At 58.3% G+C, this 15,877-nt stretch overlaps 2 protein-coding genes across 14 annotated transcripts in view; one reads left to right on the forward strand and one right to left on the reverse strand.

Moving 5' to 3' along the window:
- Nucleotides 1–9,173, forward strand: part of STRA6 (signaling receptor and transporter of retinol STRA6) — a 38,578-nt gene extending 29,405 nt beyond the window's left edge. For all 12 annotated transcript variants that reach the window (XM_045192884.2, XM_045192887.2, XM_045192885.3 and 9 more), the window contains 8 exons: nt 598–760; nt 3,636–3,711; nt 4,814–4,947; nt 6,090–6,207; nt 6,287–6,388; nt 7,116–7,279; nt 7,503–7,649; nt 8,309–9,173. In XM_045192884.2, the coding sequence (XP_045048819.2) occupies nt 598–760; nt 3,636–3,711; nt 4,814–4,947; nt 6,090–6,207; nt 6,287–6,388; nt 7,116–7,279; nt 7,503–7,649; nt 8,309–8,493 (1,089 nt within the window). In that variant the 3' untranslated portion in view covers nt 8,494–9,173. The remainder of the gene's footprint in view (nt 1–597; nt 761–3,635; nt 3,712–4,813; nt 4,948–6,089; nt 6,208–6,286; nt 6,389–7,115; nt 7,280–7,502; nt 7,650–8,308) is intronic.
- A 2,560-nt stretch (nt 9,174–11,733) lies between these two features.
- On the reverse strand, nt 11,734–14,760 carry ISLR (immunoglobulin superfamily containing leucine rich repeat). 2 transcript variants are annotated; one of them, XM_045192945.2, is made up of 2 exons: nt 14,491–14,760; nt 11,734–13,679 (listed from the first exon to the last, which is right to left on the reverse strand). In XM_045192945.2, exon 2 carries the CDS (start codon nt 13,669–13,671, stop codon nt 12,385–12,387), a length of 1,287 nt encoding a protein of 428 aa, XP_045048880.1. In that variant the 5' UTR covers nt 13,672–13,679; nt 14,491–14,760; the 3' UTR covers nt 11,734–12,384. The 2 variants fall into 2 exon arrangements, with proteins under 2 accessions (XP_045048880.1, XP_024413191.2); XM_024557423.3 differs by lacking the exon at nt 14,491–14,760 and adding an exon at nt 13,876–13,956.
- Nucleotides 14,761–15,877: the final 1,117 nt, after the last annotated feature.

A 15,877-nucleotide genomic window follows, 5' to 3' on the forward strand; every position in this document is an offset into this window, starting at 1 on the left:
CCTCTCTGGGAAGTTGGGAAGATTTAGTGAAACATGTGTTTGATAAGTCCCTACCATCCCTCCCACCATCACCGCCACCCCTAACGAACAGACCGACCCAAATCTCAAGAGGCAGGTATGATTTTTCTCCGTTTTACTGATGGGAGAAATTAAGGCTCAGAGAGAGGGGTTTGATTGGTCACGTTCCTCCAGCTAATATCTCAGGGCTGCCCGTGTCTGAATCCAGACCTGTCCAGCTCCGATGCCTCTGCTCACTTGTAGGAACTTTGCTTTCTCCAACTTGGAAAAATTGAAAATTTTATAGCGGGAGTTTTAGGTAGATGATTGAGATTGACAGGTATACGGTTGTGCCGCCTGAAGGCGTACCTGTGGCCATCAGGCTGGAGTTGGATCCGTCTGTAGCTGCTGATCAGTGGCATGAATGAGAACACACTGCTCTTGAGACAGAGCAGAGCGCCGGCGGGTGCTGGCAACACGCATGCAGCCAGTGTGCCGCCCGGAAGTCCCCCCTGCCACTCAGAAAACACTTTTCCTGGGGCGGGAGTGCCTGGTTCAGCAGAGCTAGGCCCTGGTGCTTTCATTCTGGGGTTCTTCCAGGTGGCCCTGCTGCTGCTGGTGGCCGTGGTACCCACCATCCAGAAGGTGAGGGCGGGGATCACCACAGAGGTCTCCTACCTGCTGGCCGGCTTCGGGGTCGTGCTCTCAGAGGACAGGCAGGAGGTGGTGACGCTGGTGAAGCACCACCTGTGGGCTCTGGAAGGTGAGGCCCCAGAGGTCCCCTGAAGGCCTGGAGTGGGCGGATATGAGCTGGGTGGGATACCTGAGCAGCATGTCCTTGGGTACATTCCTTCACTTCTCTGGGTCTTGACAGCCTCATCTCCAAATAGCGGGGGAGGGTGTTGGAGCTTCCCATCCCAAGTCTGAGACCTGAAGGTGTCCTCTCAGCAGCCTCTTGTCAGTTCGTGTGGTGTCTCCCACCCTCACGCCCGATGTCTTTTCCCAGCTCTGCAGGCTGAAGATGGGGAAGGCCACAGTGTATGTGAGCTGAGGGGACAGCCTCAGGGGCCTTCGCTGAGGGTGGGGAGGAGGAGAGGAGGTGGAAATGTGGGACTGAGCTGGGTGGGCTGAGATGACATCTCCAGGGAGATTTTCCAAGTTGGCCATGATCTGGGCCACAGGCAGGAGTGGACATGACTCACATCAGCCCACATCCAAGCACAGACCTCACAGCAGCCCCATTGGGTTAACATCACTGATGTCATTGATCAGAGCAGGAAGTCAAGGGTGGGAGGCAGGAAGTGACGTGTCCAGGGCAAAGGATTCTGCTTCTACCCATTACACCTGCAATTTATAATCACATGCTGCAGTTTCCAAACCCAAAGGCTCCCCCCGTGGGTCTTCTCAGATGCAAGGTCAAACAGCAGTGTTTACTCTCCTAGTTCCCAGGTGAGGACAACTGAGGCCTGGGGCCATTAGAGATATACCCAAAGCAGCCAGCAAGCCATACTGGAACTGAGATTATATCTAAGCTTGGGACCCTTTGGCGTGTTCTTAGCCTAAGAAGCCAATGTCGTCTGGGCTCTGAGAGCCTGTTTGGAGGCTGCCCCGCCCTCTTCCCTGGCACCTGATTAGTAAGCCTGGCATTGTTCACAGGTTTGCACTCTGAGTCAGGCAGACTAGATTAGAATTTCTGCTCCATCACTGACTAGCGGTGTCCCTGGGCGACACTCTCTTCTTTGCACCTCAAATTTCCTGTCTGCAAAGTGTTGCTGAAGCGACAAAGGAACTTTGCCCTCGAGGCCCTGGGTCTGATTGGGGAAGATGAGTGGATCCGCAAAGCCGGTCCCATAAGGGAGCGGGTGCAGGGTCCCAGAGGAAGCAAAGCACAGGAAGATCTTATGAGCACTAGGGTTAGGAGGGACCCAAGTTTGGAACCAAATGAAAAGAGAGAGGAGCAGGAGGTAGATGGAGGTCAAAGGCCAGCCCTCCGGGCTCTGGGTGGGCTCAGCAGGCAGGCTCCCCATCTTTTGGCAGAAATGGTCTGAATGCACCTTTGCTGGTGCTGAGCTGGCTCCTGGCGAACAGGTGGAAAGGGCAAAGCTGTGCATGCTCAGAGCTTTCCCCCAGCTTTACTTGGCAGAAAAGTGCCGCCTCCTGCCACTGGAGGGGTGAGCCCAGGCCAGGCAGGGAGGCTCGGGTTTCTGGAACAGTTGTTCACCTAAGAATTACCTGGTAACTAAAAATCCCAAGGCTCAAGCCCCAAGCCTCACTTCACAGACCCTGAGGATGGGCCCTGGTGATTCTGATGCGAGTCTTGGGCCTACTTCTGTTTGAGAACCCCTGCAGCAGGCACTCCCAACACGTCAATTGGTTGATTGATTTCAATCAATTGCTGGTTGAAATAAGCCATTAAGGCTCTGTCTTTTGAAAGCCCCCCAGTACAGTGGTTCTCAGTCCTGGCTGCATGTTGGAATCACCGGGGTTGCTTTTCCAAAGCTAAGGCCTGGGTCCCACACTCGCAACTTCTGGTTTAATTGGTTGCGGGTGCGGCCTGGGCCGCGTTGGTTTTAACCTCTCCAGGTGATTCTAACATGTGGCCAGTGCCCAGCCCACTTCTCTAGCCCCGGTGACCGTGTGGAGCTAGGGCTCACCTGTTTCCAGTGCATTTGCCCCCATCCACCCCTGCTCTGGTGGGGACACGGAAACCAGAGCACTTCCCTGGGCTAGCTGAAGTCAGGGCGCAGCCACCCTGGGCTTTTTCTGGGTCTGCTTGGAAATGGTTGCATGCCTGGCTCTGTCCCTTCCTAGTGTGGGGCTGGCAGGCCAGGCCCTCTCTCGGAGTCTCAGCTTCTTCCTTGCTTCCCTGTCTTCCCATGCATCTCCCGTGGGGCTGCTTGGAGGGCGCAGGGCGAGGCTGGATGTGGAGGTAAGGTGGAAGGGGTGCAGCCTTCATCTCTGCTATGTTTAAATACCAGGCTTGCCCACAACACACCATGCATTCTCTCCCAGCTGCTGGTGAGAGAGCAAGCTCTTGATCTCTGCTCATGGATGGGGTGGGCAGGGAGCCGGAATAGATGGGTAGCAGCGGTCACTTCCCCTCATTCTGATGGACTCAGGCCACCCTGAAGGGCACTCGCATCTGTGCCCAGATCCAGGCCATTGATGTAGGCCTAGCTGGGGTGTTCCAGTTCCCCTCATGCTGGGGCATGGGCAGCACAGCGGTGTGCCCAAAACGAGCAAGGTGAGGCTGGGAGCTGAAATGAGCCCTGAAGGCCGCACAATCAGGGAGTACCTGGATACCTGGTGACACCTGGTGACACCTGGAGCTGGAGGCAGATGCTGGGTTGGGTCTCACAGCAATGGAAGCAGCAAGACCTGGGGGAGAGCCAACTCTGCAGCCTCAGAGGTGGCCTCTCCCCGGCTGGGCTACCCTGTGTCACCTGGCAGTACAGGGCCAGCTGCGGTCATCAACTTACACTGGGTCTGGGAATGGGGAGTGTGGCAAGAGGCTTCTGCTCAGAGTGAGGTGTGGGGCAGGGGTAACTCTCACCCCAGCACAGCCTGATGGCAGTTTGGAGGCTCCCAGGAGACCCTGCAGGCCCTGTCTCCCACTTTGCTCCCTCTTCACCCTCTAGTTTGCTACATCTCGGCCTTGGTCCTGTCCTGCTCACTCACCTTCCTCGTGCTGATCCGCTCACTGGTGAGACACAGGTCAGTGGTGGACTCTGACCCTCAGTGCGGATGTGGGGAGGGGGCCAGAGTCTACTGGCCTGCGGGACCCCGACCCAGAGGGCCTGTAGGGAATGCCCTGGGGCTGGAGGGAGGGAGGGTCTCTGTAGGCCCCAGTTGTCACTGAGCCCAGCCATCCTGTGGTGGGCCAAGAAGGTGGGTGTTTCAGCTGGGGGCGACCTAGGGCATGACTGAGTCAGGGCTGGAGTGTGGAGTTTACCTTCTGAGAGGGGCCACAGGGGCAGGCTGGAGGGGACAGGGAAGAGCCCTGGGAAAGTTGGCCTTCTACCTGGGAGTGGGAGAAGAGGAGGGAGCTGAGGGAGGAAGGGGGCTACAGGCATGAGCACGTGTGAGCAGGGCACAGAGGCTCTGAGAGCCTGACGTGGTGGCTGGGGCACTGAAGAGATGGTATCATGGCAAGTGAAAGTAGCACTGAGGAAGCGTGGGCAGGGAGGGAGAGACGGCTCTAGTTGGGAGAAGGGTGGGCGGGAGGGGCGGTCCAGACACTCAGCAATTGTCAGAGAACTGGTCCCCACGCCCTGAGCATTTATCAGGCCTCACAGGTCCTGCCCAGGGATCCTTCCCCCCAGGGTTAGCCCTACTTAGGCTGGTATTCATGGCTCTTAGGCCTCTGCCTTGAGGGATTATGTACAGGTACATTCCAGCTAATGTGAGGGGCTATGCCATGATGGGCTTTCTCATGAGATGATGAGTTCCCCGTCACAGGGGGTATGCAAGCAGGGTCCATGGCCATGGATGGGGAACCTTACCTCCCACCCTGGTGGCCAAGCTGCGAGTGAGTCACTTTTCATCTCTTCTGTTGCTTCTCACTTTTCTGACTTGACTCAAGTTGAGCCTTCTGCCTGAATTTGTCTCCCTTGACCCCCTCCCCACCCACTTGCTCTTATTCATCCTTGAAGGCACTTCTCAGAGCTCACCTCCTCTAGGAAGCTCTCCCTGACTTCCCAGGCTGGAATAGTAGCCTGCACTGTGCTCCCATGGCCCTGGGCTTCCCCGCTCTTGGGTTGTAATCAGCCTCAGGGAGTGCTCCCTGAGACCCCTGCCTTCCTCACCCTCGTCCCAGGGTCAACCTGCGAGCTCTACACCGAGGGGCTGCCCTGGACCTGGGCCCTCTACCTCAGAGCCCCCACCCCTCTCGCCAGGCCATATTCTGTTGGATGAACTTCAGCGCCTACCAGACTGCTTTTACCTGCCTTGGTGAGCCCCCCAGCCCACCCTACTGGGCCTTGGCTGGCCCCAGATGCTGACCCCAGTGAGGGTGGGGGGAGTGCTCAGCAGGTCTTGACTGCCCTTGGGTGCCTGCCTCTGCTGGAGCAGATCTGGAACCAGGGTGAGAAGAGGGACCTGGCCTGGTCTTTCCCTGCTTTCAGAAAGCTCACTCAGATGGGGGGTGGGGGACACAGGAGCCCTTGGGGAAAGGCTGTCCCTCACGTGGGAATGGCCCCTGGGTGCCACCAGGTGTTCACACAGGGAGTGAACCCAGGGCTGGAAGGTGGGAAGTTCAAGTAGATACATTCCTGCTTGTGTGAGTGGGGCTGTGCCATCATGGGCTATCTCAGGAGGTCCTGAGACCCATGTCATGGGGGTATGCAAGCAGGGTTCCAGGGCCACGGATGGGGGCTGCAAAGGGGGTCCCGCTTTGGGGGGGGTGGACTAGATTAATTCCCAGGACCCTCCCAGCTCCTAAATTTCTGATCCTCCCCTTGGGCACTGTAGTGAACAAAGCCCTCTGACATGTGAGGGGCTGGGGCCAGTGTTGCCAAAGCAAGGGCCTACTTTCTCTCCCTGCTGGTCCCCTGAGCTCTCACCCTGCCCCCGGGGGATGGGGGAAGGATGATCAAGGAGTAGAGGAATTGCTAGCACTGGCAGTTGTAACTTCTCATCCTGGTAGACTTTGAACCTCCCAACTCTTGTGTCCATGTGACCCCGCACAAAGGAGGTGATTCCCTGGTCACTACCGGTTGTTTCGGTAGACAACGGTTGGGCACCTGCCACATTCCAGAGTCCGGCCAATAGGAAAGCATTCTGGTCCCCGAGGGGTCAGGAACAATGCAGGGAGAATAACATTTACAAAGCCTCTTGTGGCTTTCAAAGAGTTGCCCCAGATACGATCTCACTGGGTCCCCACAGCGCCCTCTGTGGTAGGGGCATCCGCCCCGTTTCACAGAGGGAGGAACCAAGGCTCAGAGAGGTAAAGTGAAGCCCTAGGTGGCACAGCTGGGCAGCGGCAGAGCAGGGGTCTGAACCCGGGCCTGCCCGATCCCAAAGCCTTTGGGTTCCTGGGAGTGTCTGGGTCCTGCAGAGCTGAGGTGCGCCCCCACCCACCCCCATCTCGGCAGGGCTCCTGGTCCAGCAGGTCATCTTCTTCCTGGCGACCATGGCCCTGGCCTTCCTGGTGTGTATGCCTGTGTTCCACGGCAGGAACCTGCTGCTCCTCCGATCGCTGGCATCCTTTTGGTGAGAGAGACGGGCTGAGAGCTCTGGGACCCCTTCCCCGAAGACCACTCACAGTGACACCCTCCTACCCCACCCGCAGGCCCTTCTGGCTGACCGTGGCCCTGGCTGTGACACTGCAGAACGTGGCAGCCCATTGGGTCTTCCTGAAGACTCGCCACGGATGGCCAGAGCTGACCAACCAGTGAGGCAGCCTCTGGGCTTGTGGCTCTCTCAGCCCTCAAGCCTCTCCTCCTTTGGTGCCTCTAGTTGTGCCCTTCTTCCTCCATTGCCGTCTCTCCCCTTCCTCTCTCAGGCAGCCTAACGGGTAGTGAAGAGAGCTTGTCCCACCCACAGAGAAAGGGGCAGTGGCCCAGCTGACTCCACATACGTCTCTGCCTGCCTGTCACAGGGCCAGAGTCACCCCATGCGCCTTTCCTGTTTTGGGGATCAGGAGTGCTCTCCCTTGGATCCTCTGTGCCCTCAGCAGCATGCACCTCTCTCTTTGCAAGAAGGAGGATAACAGAAACACTATTTCCCTTGTAGATGGCAAGGCTGTGGGAGGGCTCAGAGTCCGTGGACAAGGGACCCATAGGAGGGAGGTGGGGAACACTGGCTCGTGGAAAGATGCAGGTGATACTGGACTTAAACCCTAGCTTCACCACTGACTGGCTAGACGGCTTAGCTAAGTCAGCCAATTTCTCTGGGCCTCCACTTCCCTTCTACAGGAAGGGGTTGCACGGCCTAGCTCCCAGGGTGGTACGGAGGGCCAGCTGGGCTGAGAGTAGGCCTAGGGTGGGGTGCATACAAGGTGTACTCAATAATACACAGCAGCTGTGGGCACCGAAGTCTGACCTCATCTAGCCTCTGACCCTGAGGGAGGGGCTGTGTGTGCGAGGGCCTGTCTCAGCCTTTCTCCTCCCCCACCCCAGCTGTGTGCTCTACGCGGCCACCTTCCTGCTCTTCCCTGTCAACGTGTTGGTGGGCGCCCTGGTCGCTGCCTGGCGAGTGGTCCTCTCTGCCCTCTACAATGCCATCCACCTTGGCCAGATGGACTTCAGCCTGCTACCACCTAGAGCTGCCACTCTTGACCCTGGTAAGGTCACAGGGCAGGGCCCATGGTGGGGGCTGCCCAAGTAGTAAGGGAGGGTCTGTTCTGACCTGGTCTGTGTTTGAGTCTGTTCACGGAGGGTGTCTGGAACAGCCGTGCTGGTGTGTGCAGTGGGCCGTGTGCAGTGCATGCGCCAGGCACCCCTGTGTATATGTTACTTACTGTCTGTGCCCTCCTCCCTGAGCACCACCATCCCCCACCCCCCCAGGCTACCACACATACTGCAACTTCTTGAAGATTGAGGTCAACCAGTCACATCCAGCCATGATAGCCTTCTGTGCCTTGCTCCTGCGGACGCAGAAGCCCCGGCCCCGCGTGGTCCCACAGGAGGGCCTCATTCTTGGGGCAGAAGAAGGTGCGTCTTCCCGCGAGGGATGGGAGAATTGAGCCCACCCAGCTTCTCCCAGGAAGGAGGGACACACCCCTCCCCAACACTGAGCGCCAGGAAAGTGCTCACTCCCTCTGTCCTGGCGCTGCCTGTGGGAGAGAGGAAGTGAGAATTTCCCTGGTCCACTTCGGTGATCTTTTCCATCACCTGTGTGTGTGTGTGCACACACAAAGACACACTGCACATGCATGCACACACACCCTGTCACACAAAGAATGAGGTGACCATGTTGCTCAGGGGTTCTGTTGCCCACCCCATCCCCCGCCACCTTCCACCTCTCCCTCGCAGGCAGCATGGCCTCTTCCTTCCCTTCCCCTTCCCTACCATCTGGGAACTATGGGGTAGAGAGGGGGACACTAAGCTGGCTTCAGACCCATGTCCCAACCCTGCCTCCAGTCCTCTTCACGGAGCTCCACCTCCACCTCTGTCTGCCACTTGCAGGACGGCATCCTGAGCCTTTACAAACAATCCTCTCGGCAACACGCTTCTGACACCCAGAACTCCAGTCTCACCATCCTCCTCCTCCATGTGCACAAGGGATTTTCAGACTGGGCTCTGGTCTGTGTCCTGGGGTGGGGCTTGGCTGGGTTTGCTGAGTGACTCACAGAAGGTCTCCCCCTTCTTAGGGATGCAGTTGCTGCAGACCAAGGACCCCATGGCCAAGGGAACAGGGCCCAGAGCCCGCCAAGGCAGAGCCCGCCAAGGCAGGGCCCGCTGGGGTCTGGCCTACACGCTGCTGCACAACCCAGCCCTACAGGCCTTCCGGAAGAGGGCCCTGTCTGCTGCTCAGGCCAATGGCATCCAGCCCTGAGGGTGGGGAACACCAAGGCACGCGCATTCACGGCTAGGCAGGTGCTTCCCCTCTTCCCGGTCGTTTCCTCCACAGCTCTCCCAGCATCACCCCAGCCATGGAAGCCTCTCTGCTTAGCATCAGTTCTGCCAGCAGGTCCTGGAGTCAGCCTCCCAGTGACCAGCCCCTGAGGCTGGAGGTCACCATGCTTGAGTGGAGGTCTGTCCACACTACGAGCTTTACTAGGGCTCTAGTCTGCCCCCTTGGCCTGGGAAGCCAGCAAGAGCTCTGAAGAAGGCAGTTGGTGGTTTAGGCCTTGGTCCAGGAGCCAGTGGAACCTGAAAAGCTACATCTAGGTCCCTCCCCAGGCTGACCCTGCTGCCAGCCTCCGGGGCCTTACTGAAGCCTTCTGCTGACCTGGGTTGGTGATTCAAGCTGGGACCACCTCACGTTCTTAGCGCTTGGCTCCACTCAGCCTTGACCTGACCACCTTTCTTCTGCAGCTTCACCCTCTCCTCCCTAGGGTCTGGTGGCCTGCAGGGAGCCCAGGAGAGACCAGTGGGCTCCTACTGGCAACAAAGTTGTAGCTCACACAAGTCCCCACACTGAGCTGCCCACACTTGAGAGCCTAATATTTTTGTAGTTGGTATGCCTTTAGATATTATGAAAGAGGCTAGTGTGCTCCCTGTAATAAACATGTCCTTGAGAAATAGTCTTCCTTAGGGGAGGGTCATGCGGGGAAAGCTGCTCACATGGGGTTTATAGGGCTTGGGTGGGGGTGGGATATTCTAGTCACATGCTGGGCTGGGCCCTCCCCCTGGGTGGGGGTACAGAGAAGACACCCCTGGTCACATCCTTTTGGGTGATGGAGAGACTGGGGATCCTGTGATGCTGCCCCTGAGCTGTGTTGGCATTGGGTTTAGAAGTAGGACTTATTCTGGGTCCTCAAGAATGGGCAGGACTTGGGGAGCAGGAGAGACTTCAGGAAGACAGGGGAGGAATATGAATAAAAGAGTGGCGGTTGGGGGCACGCAGTGAGGGAGCTGCCCTGATGGGAGCAGCCAGAGCATGCAGAGGAGAAGGGCAGCGTGAGGGTCCCTTTCCCTGCTAGGGACGGGTGGGGGCGGGAGGCGGTGTTGGTGAGGGTGTGGGGTCCACTGTGGGGCTGGGGGCTACAGAGGGTGAGCAAATGTGGCCACCCCATAGATCGAGGTCAGTGGGATCTCAAAAAATGTCTGCTCAATTAGGGGAGACCGACCCCCCTCCATGTTCCTGCACCACAACTACAAGACAAAAACCCGAAACTGGGGCAGGGTCGGGGAGCTGGAAGCCAGCTTTGAGGCTGACTGTGAGGAGGGCAGCCTCTGACCCCACAGCAGCCGGTGGAAGATGTCTTCCTGGCCACATGCCGGTGGCCGTCAGGCTCACAGGGACGGTGGCAGGGTCTCAGTCCTTCATAAGGAAGCGGTCACGATAGAGTGCGACCCGGCTGGGACGCTGGGCACCCAGGGCTGTGTGAGCCAGGGGCGGGGGCACAGTCCCCATGGGAATCGGGGCAGGACATCCAGGAAGGTTTTCTGGAGGAGGTGGTACCTGAGCCAGTCTTGAAGGCTAACTTAGCCGAGGAATGAACGGGGGAATTGTGCGCAGACCGCGGGAACAGCGTGAGGAAAGGTGCAGAGCACATTATTAGAGAACAATTAATCGATAGTTCCATCGGAGGCCGGGAAGGGTGGGCAACATGAGAGAGCCAGTCAGGGTGGCCGTGAGTGGCTGGCTGGGGAATCCAGAGCTTCACCCCAGGGCAGTGGGGACTATGGATGACTTGAAAGCAGGGGAATAGCACCCGGGCTGGGTAGCGCAGTCTGTTAGGTGATATCCCAATACGCCAAGGTTGTGGGTTTGATCCCCGGTCAGGGAACGTGCAAGGATCAACCAATGAATGCGTAAGTAAGTGGAACAACAAACCAATATTTCTCTCCCTAAAATCAATTTAATAAACACAGCTGTTTCCCAGTTGCCCCCAACTTGAGTCTTAGGCCCACGCCCTACTCCAAGAAGCCAGGGCTGCTCAACTGAGAATGGAACCAGAGACATCAGGGGTCCAAGTCAGGTTAGGCTTGTCAAGCCTTAGCTCATCAGAGCCCACTGGACCCGCAAGCATTTCCAAGCCCTACCCTGTCTTTTGCTCTCTAAGGAAACTAAAGTCGGGGATGCGCAGTGACTTACTGAAGGTGGCGCAGCACAGGGACTCTGCTCCCTCCTGCTGCTTTCTACCAGATTTGCAGCCCTCCTCCCGGTTGACACGTGCTGCTGTTGACATCTGCTCAGTGGGAGCTTCCCGCTGATGAGGGGCTGGGGCAGTGCTGAGTGGGGACCAGGAGGAGCAGGGAGGGGGCTAGTCAGTGCCCAGGGCTCACAGAGGCAACCCCAGGTCCTTGGTCTCCCTGCCTCCACTTTGTTGGGCTCGGCAGTCCTGGGGGCTCTGGGCAGAGGTGACAGACCCTCTCCCGTGAGGTGTCCTATGTGTAGCACCCTTCAATTTGGAAAGGGACGAGGATGGAGGCGGAGGGGAGACCCAGTACATATATGGGGTTCTATGGACCCCAGGTCCGGACCGCAGCTCCCTGTTCCCTGTCCTAAGAGACCCGCAGGCTGCTGCCAGGCCCTCATCCTGCCCCTCTGCCAAGTCAGTTACTGGTCCACCTGCTCTGTGGGGAAAGGCTCCTACAGAAGCCTTTCCTCCAGGAATGTCATTTCCTCTTCCTGAAAAGGTGGGAGGAAGTACATATATTTCCTTTGGCTTTCCCTCTCAAATCTGGTCTCTCATTCTCAATCTCCCCTGGTCCTTTTGGTTCCCTCCCTTCTGTCACCCCTCCATCTTGCCTTGCCTGTCCCCTCTTCTACCTATATTCCCCAACATCTCTTCCATGGACCAGGAAGAGGAGCCACAAACCGGGCCCTTTCTTTCCCCGCCTCTCTACAATGCTGCCTCAGACCCCTGCTGGCCTAAGCACCGCTCAGGGCCCAGGGAAGCCTCTGTAATGGTTGTCAGGCTAGTGCCCCCATTTGTCTCACGGCTAATTTGGGGAGAGGCCCACCGCAGGGCCAGCCATGCGACCCACCTGCCACATTGTCTGTATGCACCTCACAGGTCCCATCCCGTGTGGCCAGGCAGGCTGGCCATCCTAACTCTCTGAACTTGGTCCTACCACCACAGAAGCTTCTAGATCAGACAAAACTCCAGGCAGACACAGGAGAGCATTGGAAATGCTATTTATTTCTCTGCAGCCCCCAAAGCTGATCTTTTCAGAGGGGCAGGTTACAGATGCATATCTGGAGAGAAAGGCAGGGCAGGTATCCAGGAGGGAGGGCCACAGGCTGAGGGAGGAAGAGTGAGGAGAGGAAGGCCATCCTGGATCCTCCAGTCCTGTCTGAGATGAGGGCAGAGACTCTGGAGCCCCCAAGTTCTCAGAGAGTGCCAGTGGGCATCAAGAGTGCCAGCAGGGCACTGGGAGCCTCAGAGCCATACCAGCCACTGCCCCTCCATCCCATTCCTTTCCCCTGTGCCCTGCCTGCATCAGTCCCCGCCCCTGGAATTCCATCAGTGAGGCTTTGCCCAGTTGGTTAGGGCCGTATCCTAACCAACTGGCACGCTGCCCCCGCAGGGGAGCATGGGCCGTGTGAGTTATGGGGTTAAATTCTGTCCTAGTCACTAGCTTTGAGCAAAACTAGAAGCTGAGGTGGCAAGTGTTCCAGAAGAGATGAGAAGGGGTGGTAGGAAGATGTGATGTCCCCCACGCAGGCCTTGGGAGCTGCCAACTCCAGACCTCCGCAGGGACATCCACAGAGTCAGGGGGAGGAGTCAGGGAGGCCCTGGGGCTGCTCCAGCCCAGCTGGGTCAGGGCAGGGCTAGAAGGAGGTGAAGAAGAGGAGGAGGAGGCTCTGGCCCACCAGAAGCAGGCCTGGGGGCTGCTGCCCAGACACCCCTTCTCCTGTTGCTGCAGCCTCTGTGTCCCCAGTTCGGCTGAGGTAGATGATGACCACACTGTCCTCGGAACCCGATGGCTGCACCTCATTGTCAACCGTATAGCAGCCCTTACCCTCGGCTGCTTTGGCATGGAACCTGCGCCCCAGCATGTCCTCGGCCCCCTCGCCCGGTGTAGCCAGCGCCACGTTCACCGAGCTCTCTGCACTGCCCAGCTCGTTGATAGCCAGACAGCTGTAGATGCCTTCCTCCAGCTTGCCAAAGTCAGGGATGAGCAGGCTGCCATTGGCAAAGGCCTGGAAGCGTGGCTGGCTGCTGGTGGCCAGGGCACCAGGCAGCGCACGCCCATCAGCACCCACATTGGGACTAGTGATCTGCACCGCACCACTGGGCGTCTGGATGTGCCAGTGAAGCTGGGGGGCCGGCTGGCCCTCCACGTCACAGTGGAGTGCCAGCACGAAGCCAGGCCGCAGCTCAGCACCGTCCTGGCTGGGCTGGTAGGTGAGTTGCACCAGGGGCGCTGAGCAAGGCAGCGGCAGCAGGCGGTTCAGCGGCGTGCCCTTCAGCACACGGGGCGAAGTGCAGGTGATGTTGTCCTGCTCTGGGATGGATACGGCTGTGGTCAGGGCCCACGTCTTGAACCACATGATGGCGCAGGTACAGTGGAAAGGGTTGTCATTGATCTGCAGGTGGGACAGCGCAGTAAGCGGTGCAAAGGTGCCCTCGGCCAGTGTGTGCAAGCGGTTGTGATTGAGCTGCAGCGAGCGCAGGGCACGGAGGCTGCTGAAGGCGTCTCGGGGGATGAAGGTCAGCTCGTTGCTGTCCATCTTGAGCAACTGGAGGGCACTGAGGTTGTGCAGGTCCCTCCAGGCAAAGTCAGAGATGAGGTTGTGGCTGAGGTCCAGGCTCTTGAGATGGCCCAGAGAGGCCAGAGCGCCAGCGGCCACCGTGCGGATCTCGTTGTGCGCCAGCCACAGTGACTGCAGCAGGGGCACCTCCCTGAAGGCGCCCTCTGGCAAACTGGCCAGCCGGTTGGCTGACAGGCTCAGCGTGGTCACGTTAGCTGGGAAGCCGGGAGGCACAGCCTCCAGGTCGCGGTAGGCACAGTCAGCTATCTGGAAGCCGTACTTCTCCCCGCAGTCGCAGGGCTCGGGACAGGCCTGCCCCAGGCCCAGGAGGACCGCCCAGCACAGCAGACACAGCTCCTGCATCCTACCTCCTGCAGAGAAGGACATGCCACCAAGGTGACTCCAAGGACCCAAGGAGGGCAGTCATCCCAGTCAGGACCCCAACCCAGAGCTCTTCCCCAGGAGAGCCCTGTCCCACATAAGCCAGCTAAGACCCAACGCCACTTAGCCCACCACCCCTATTCTACAGAACGGGAAACTGAGGCCCAAGGAAGGGCCAGGACTTGCCCGAGGTCATGCCGCCAGGAGAGATGAAGACAGGATGGAAGAGAACCCCAGCTCCTCCTCTGAGTGGAGAGCTCTCCCCGCCTCGGCCAGCTTCTAGCTGACTTTATGACTTGAAATCTGTTTTCCAGGCACCCCCTCCCCCAGCACTCTGTGGAACCTCCCTCCTGCCGTCCCACATCCTGGCCACAGTCCCTCCCATTGGAGCCCCCCATAGGTATGCTCTGCCTTGGCCCAGACAAGGCCCCTTGTGCAGTGCACACCACCCCCATCCGCCCCCACCCCCTCCCGCTCCTGCCGGCCCTGACCACAGCAGACACCAGACCCCTTCTACAGAATCACCCCTGCGGCCTGTTCTGTTCAAACGACCTCAGGCAGCTGCCTAAATAAACCCACCAGGACCTCTCGGCTGGCTCGGGCAAGGCCAGAGGCTCAACCCAGATGCTGCTGGGACTTCCTGGGCTGCAGTTGTTGGAAGGGCAGATGCCCCCTGGACGGGTCCAAACAAGGGATTGTCCCAAGCACCCCGAACCAACAGGAAAGTGCCCAGGGCCCCTGGGCCCAACAGGCTTCCCTCTTATCCTGCTGGCCCTTGAAGCCCTCCTCCCTCTGGCTTACCTTCAAAGCACTCTTTCTTAGTCAGGCAGGGCCTCTCCTAAGATGGAACCAGAAAGCAACAACGGCTGGAGTTAGCCCAGGACAGTCTGAGGAGCCAAGGGCTCCCAAGAAAAGAGGAAGTTGCTGGAGGAAGGGACAGCCTGGTCCCTGCACCCCAAGCCGCCCTTCCCCGGTAGGGTGAGGGCCCAGCTGCTGAGCGGCTGCAGGAAGGGAGCCCAGGCAGCCTGCGCGCCTTCTTCCAGCAAACCAACTGCTTTTCTCCAGCAGCAAGGACCTGTGTTTCATAAGTGACACCAGAAACTTGAGGGGGAAGATGCCAAATTTTTTTGGCTATTTCTCTCTCTCTCTCTCTCTCACTCACTTTTAGCAGCTTCAACTTCCTTAAAGGCATAGCACTAGCTGGATGGGACCCAAGAAAGGATGCGGCAGAAGGGTTTATGGTGGGAAGGGTAAGAAACTGAATCTCAAGGAAGGTAAGAGACTTCTAACCTCACTTCAAACAAGAACGAAAAGAGGGGGGGCCGTTGTCTAAGCTAGGGCTCTGTGAGTGACCGTGTGTGTGTACGAATGTGGGAATGTGCATGTGGGCACCACATCTTCGTGTGGGGCTGAGTGTGAGTGGGTACGTGTGTGGGTGTGGGATTGTGTGTGAGTTTGTGTGTGTATTTGGGCACATGTCTGTTTGTGGGTAGGAGTATGAATCTCTTTGTCACTACATCTGTTTGGGTGGAGGGCGTGTCTCAGTGAAGAGCTGAGAAGGCCCGAGTGTGTGAAACACCCATCAGGTCCAAGGCCAAAATGTTAGGCCTGTTTTTGTAAGAAAACACATCCTTCTCCCCTGTGGCGGTCCCGCCTGCTGGCTCCACAGCTGGGCTGCCCTAAACACAGGCTGTTATCCAGAGAGGTCCCATTGCCCTGGGTGGGGTCGGGGAGGCAGACAGGGTGGTGACTCAGCTCCTACCCAGTAGCAGGAATCTTGGGACAAGAAGCAGCTGGGCTTCCCTTTCCTTTGCTGGGACTCTGAGACACCCAGGCTCACAGAGGTGGCTCCATCACCTGGACTGTCTGCCTCGCAGGCAGAGGTGAGGCTGAGGAACTTCACTCCTGGAATATTCTCTCTGTGGTGTCCTGCAGTGTCTGGAACCCCCACCATTGGTGGCGTGTGTCTGTGGGGGCAGCAATGTCCCCTGAGCTTCACTATCCCAACACTACCCGTGCGGAAGGGGCACATACCTTTAGGGTGAGGATATCTGACCCTTTTCCCCCAAACAGGACGTCCCAGGGGAGGGGGAATGAGGAGGGGACAGGGGCCCCAAACCAGAGAGCTGGAAGGGCAGCCAAAAGGTGAAGGGGCCCCTGAAAACTTTCTGGACGAGAGCATTTTGCA

The sequence above is a fragment of the Desmodus rotundus genome, chromosome 7, assembly GCF_022682495.2.
Source record: "Desmodus rotundus isolate HL8 chromosome 7, HLdesRot8A.1, whole genome shotgun sequence".
Classification (NCBI taxonomy): domain Eukaryota; kingdom Metazoa; phylum Chordata; class Mammalia; order Chiroptera; family Phyllostomidae; genus Desmodus; species Desmodus rotundus.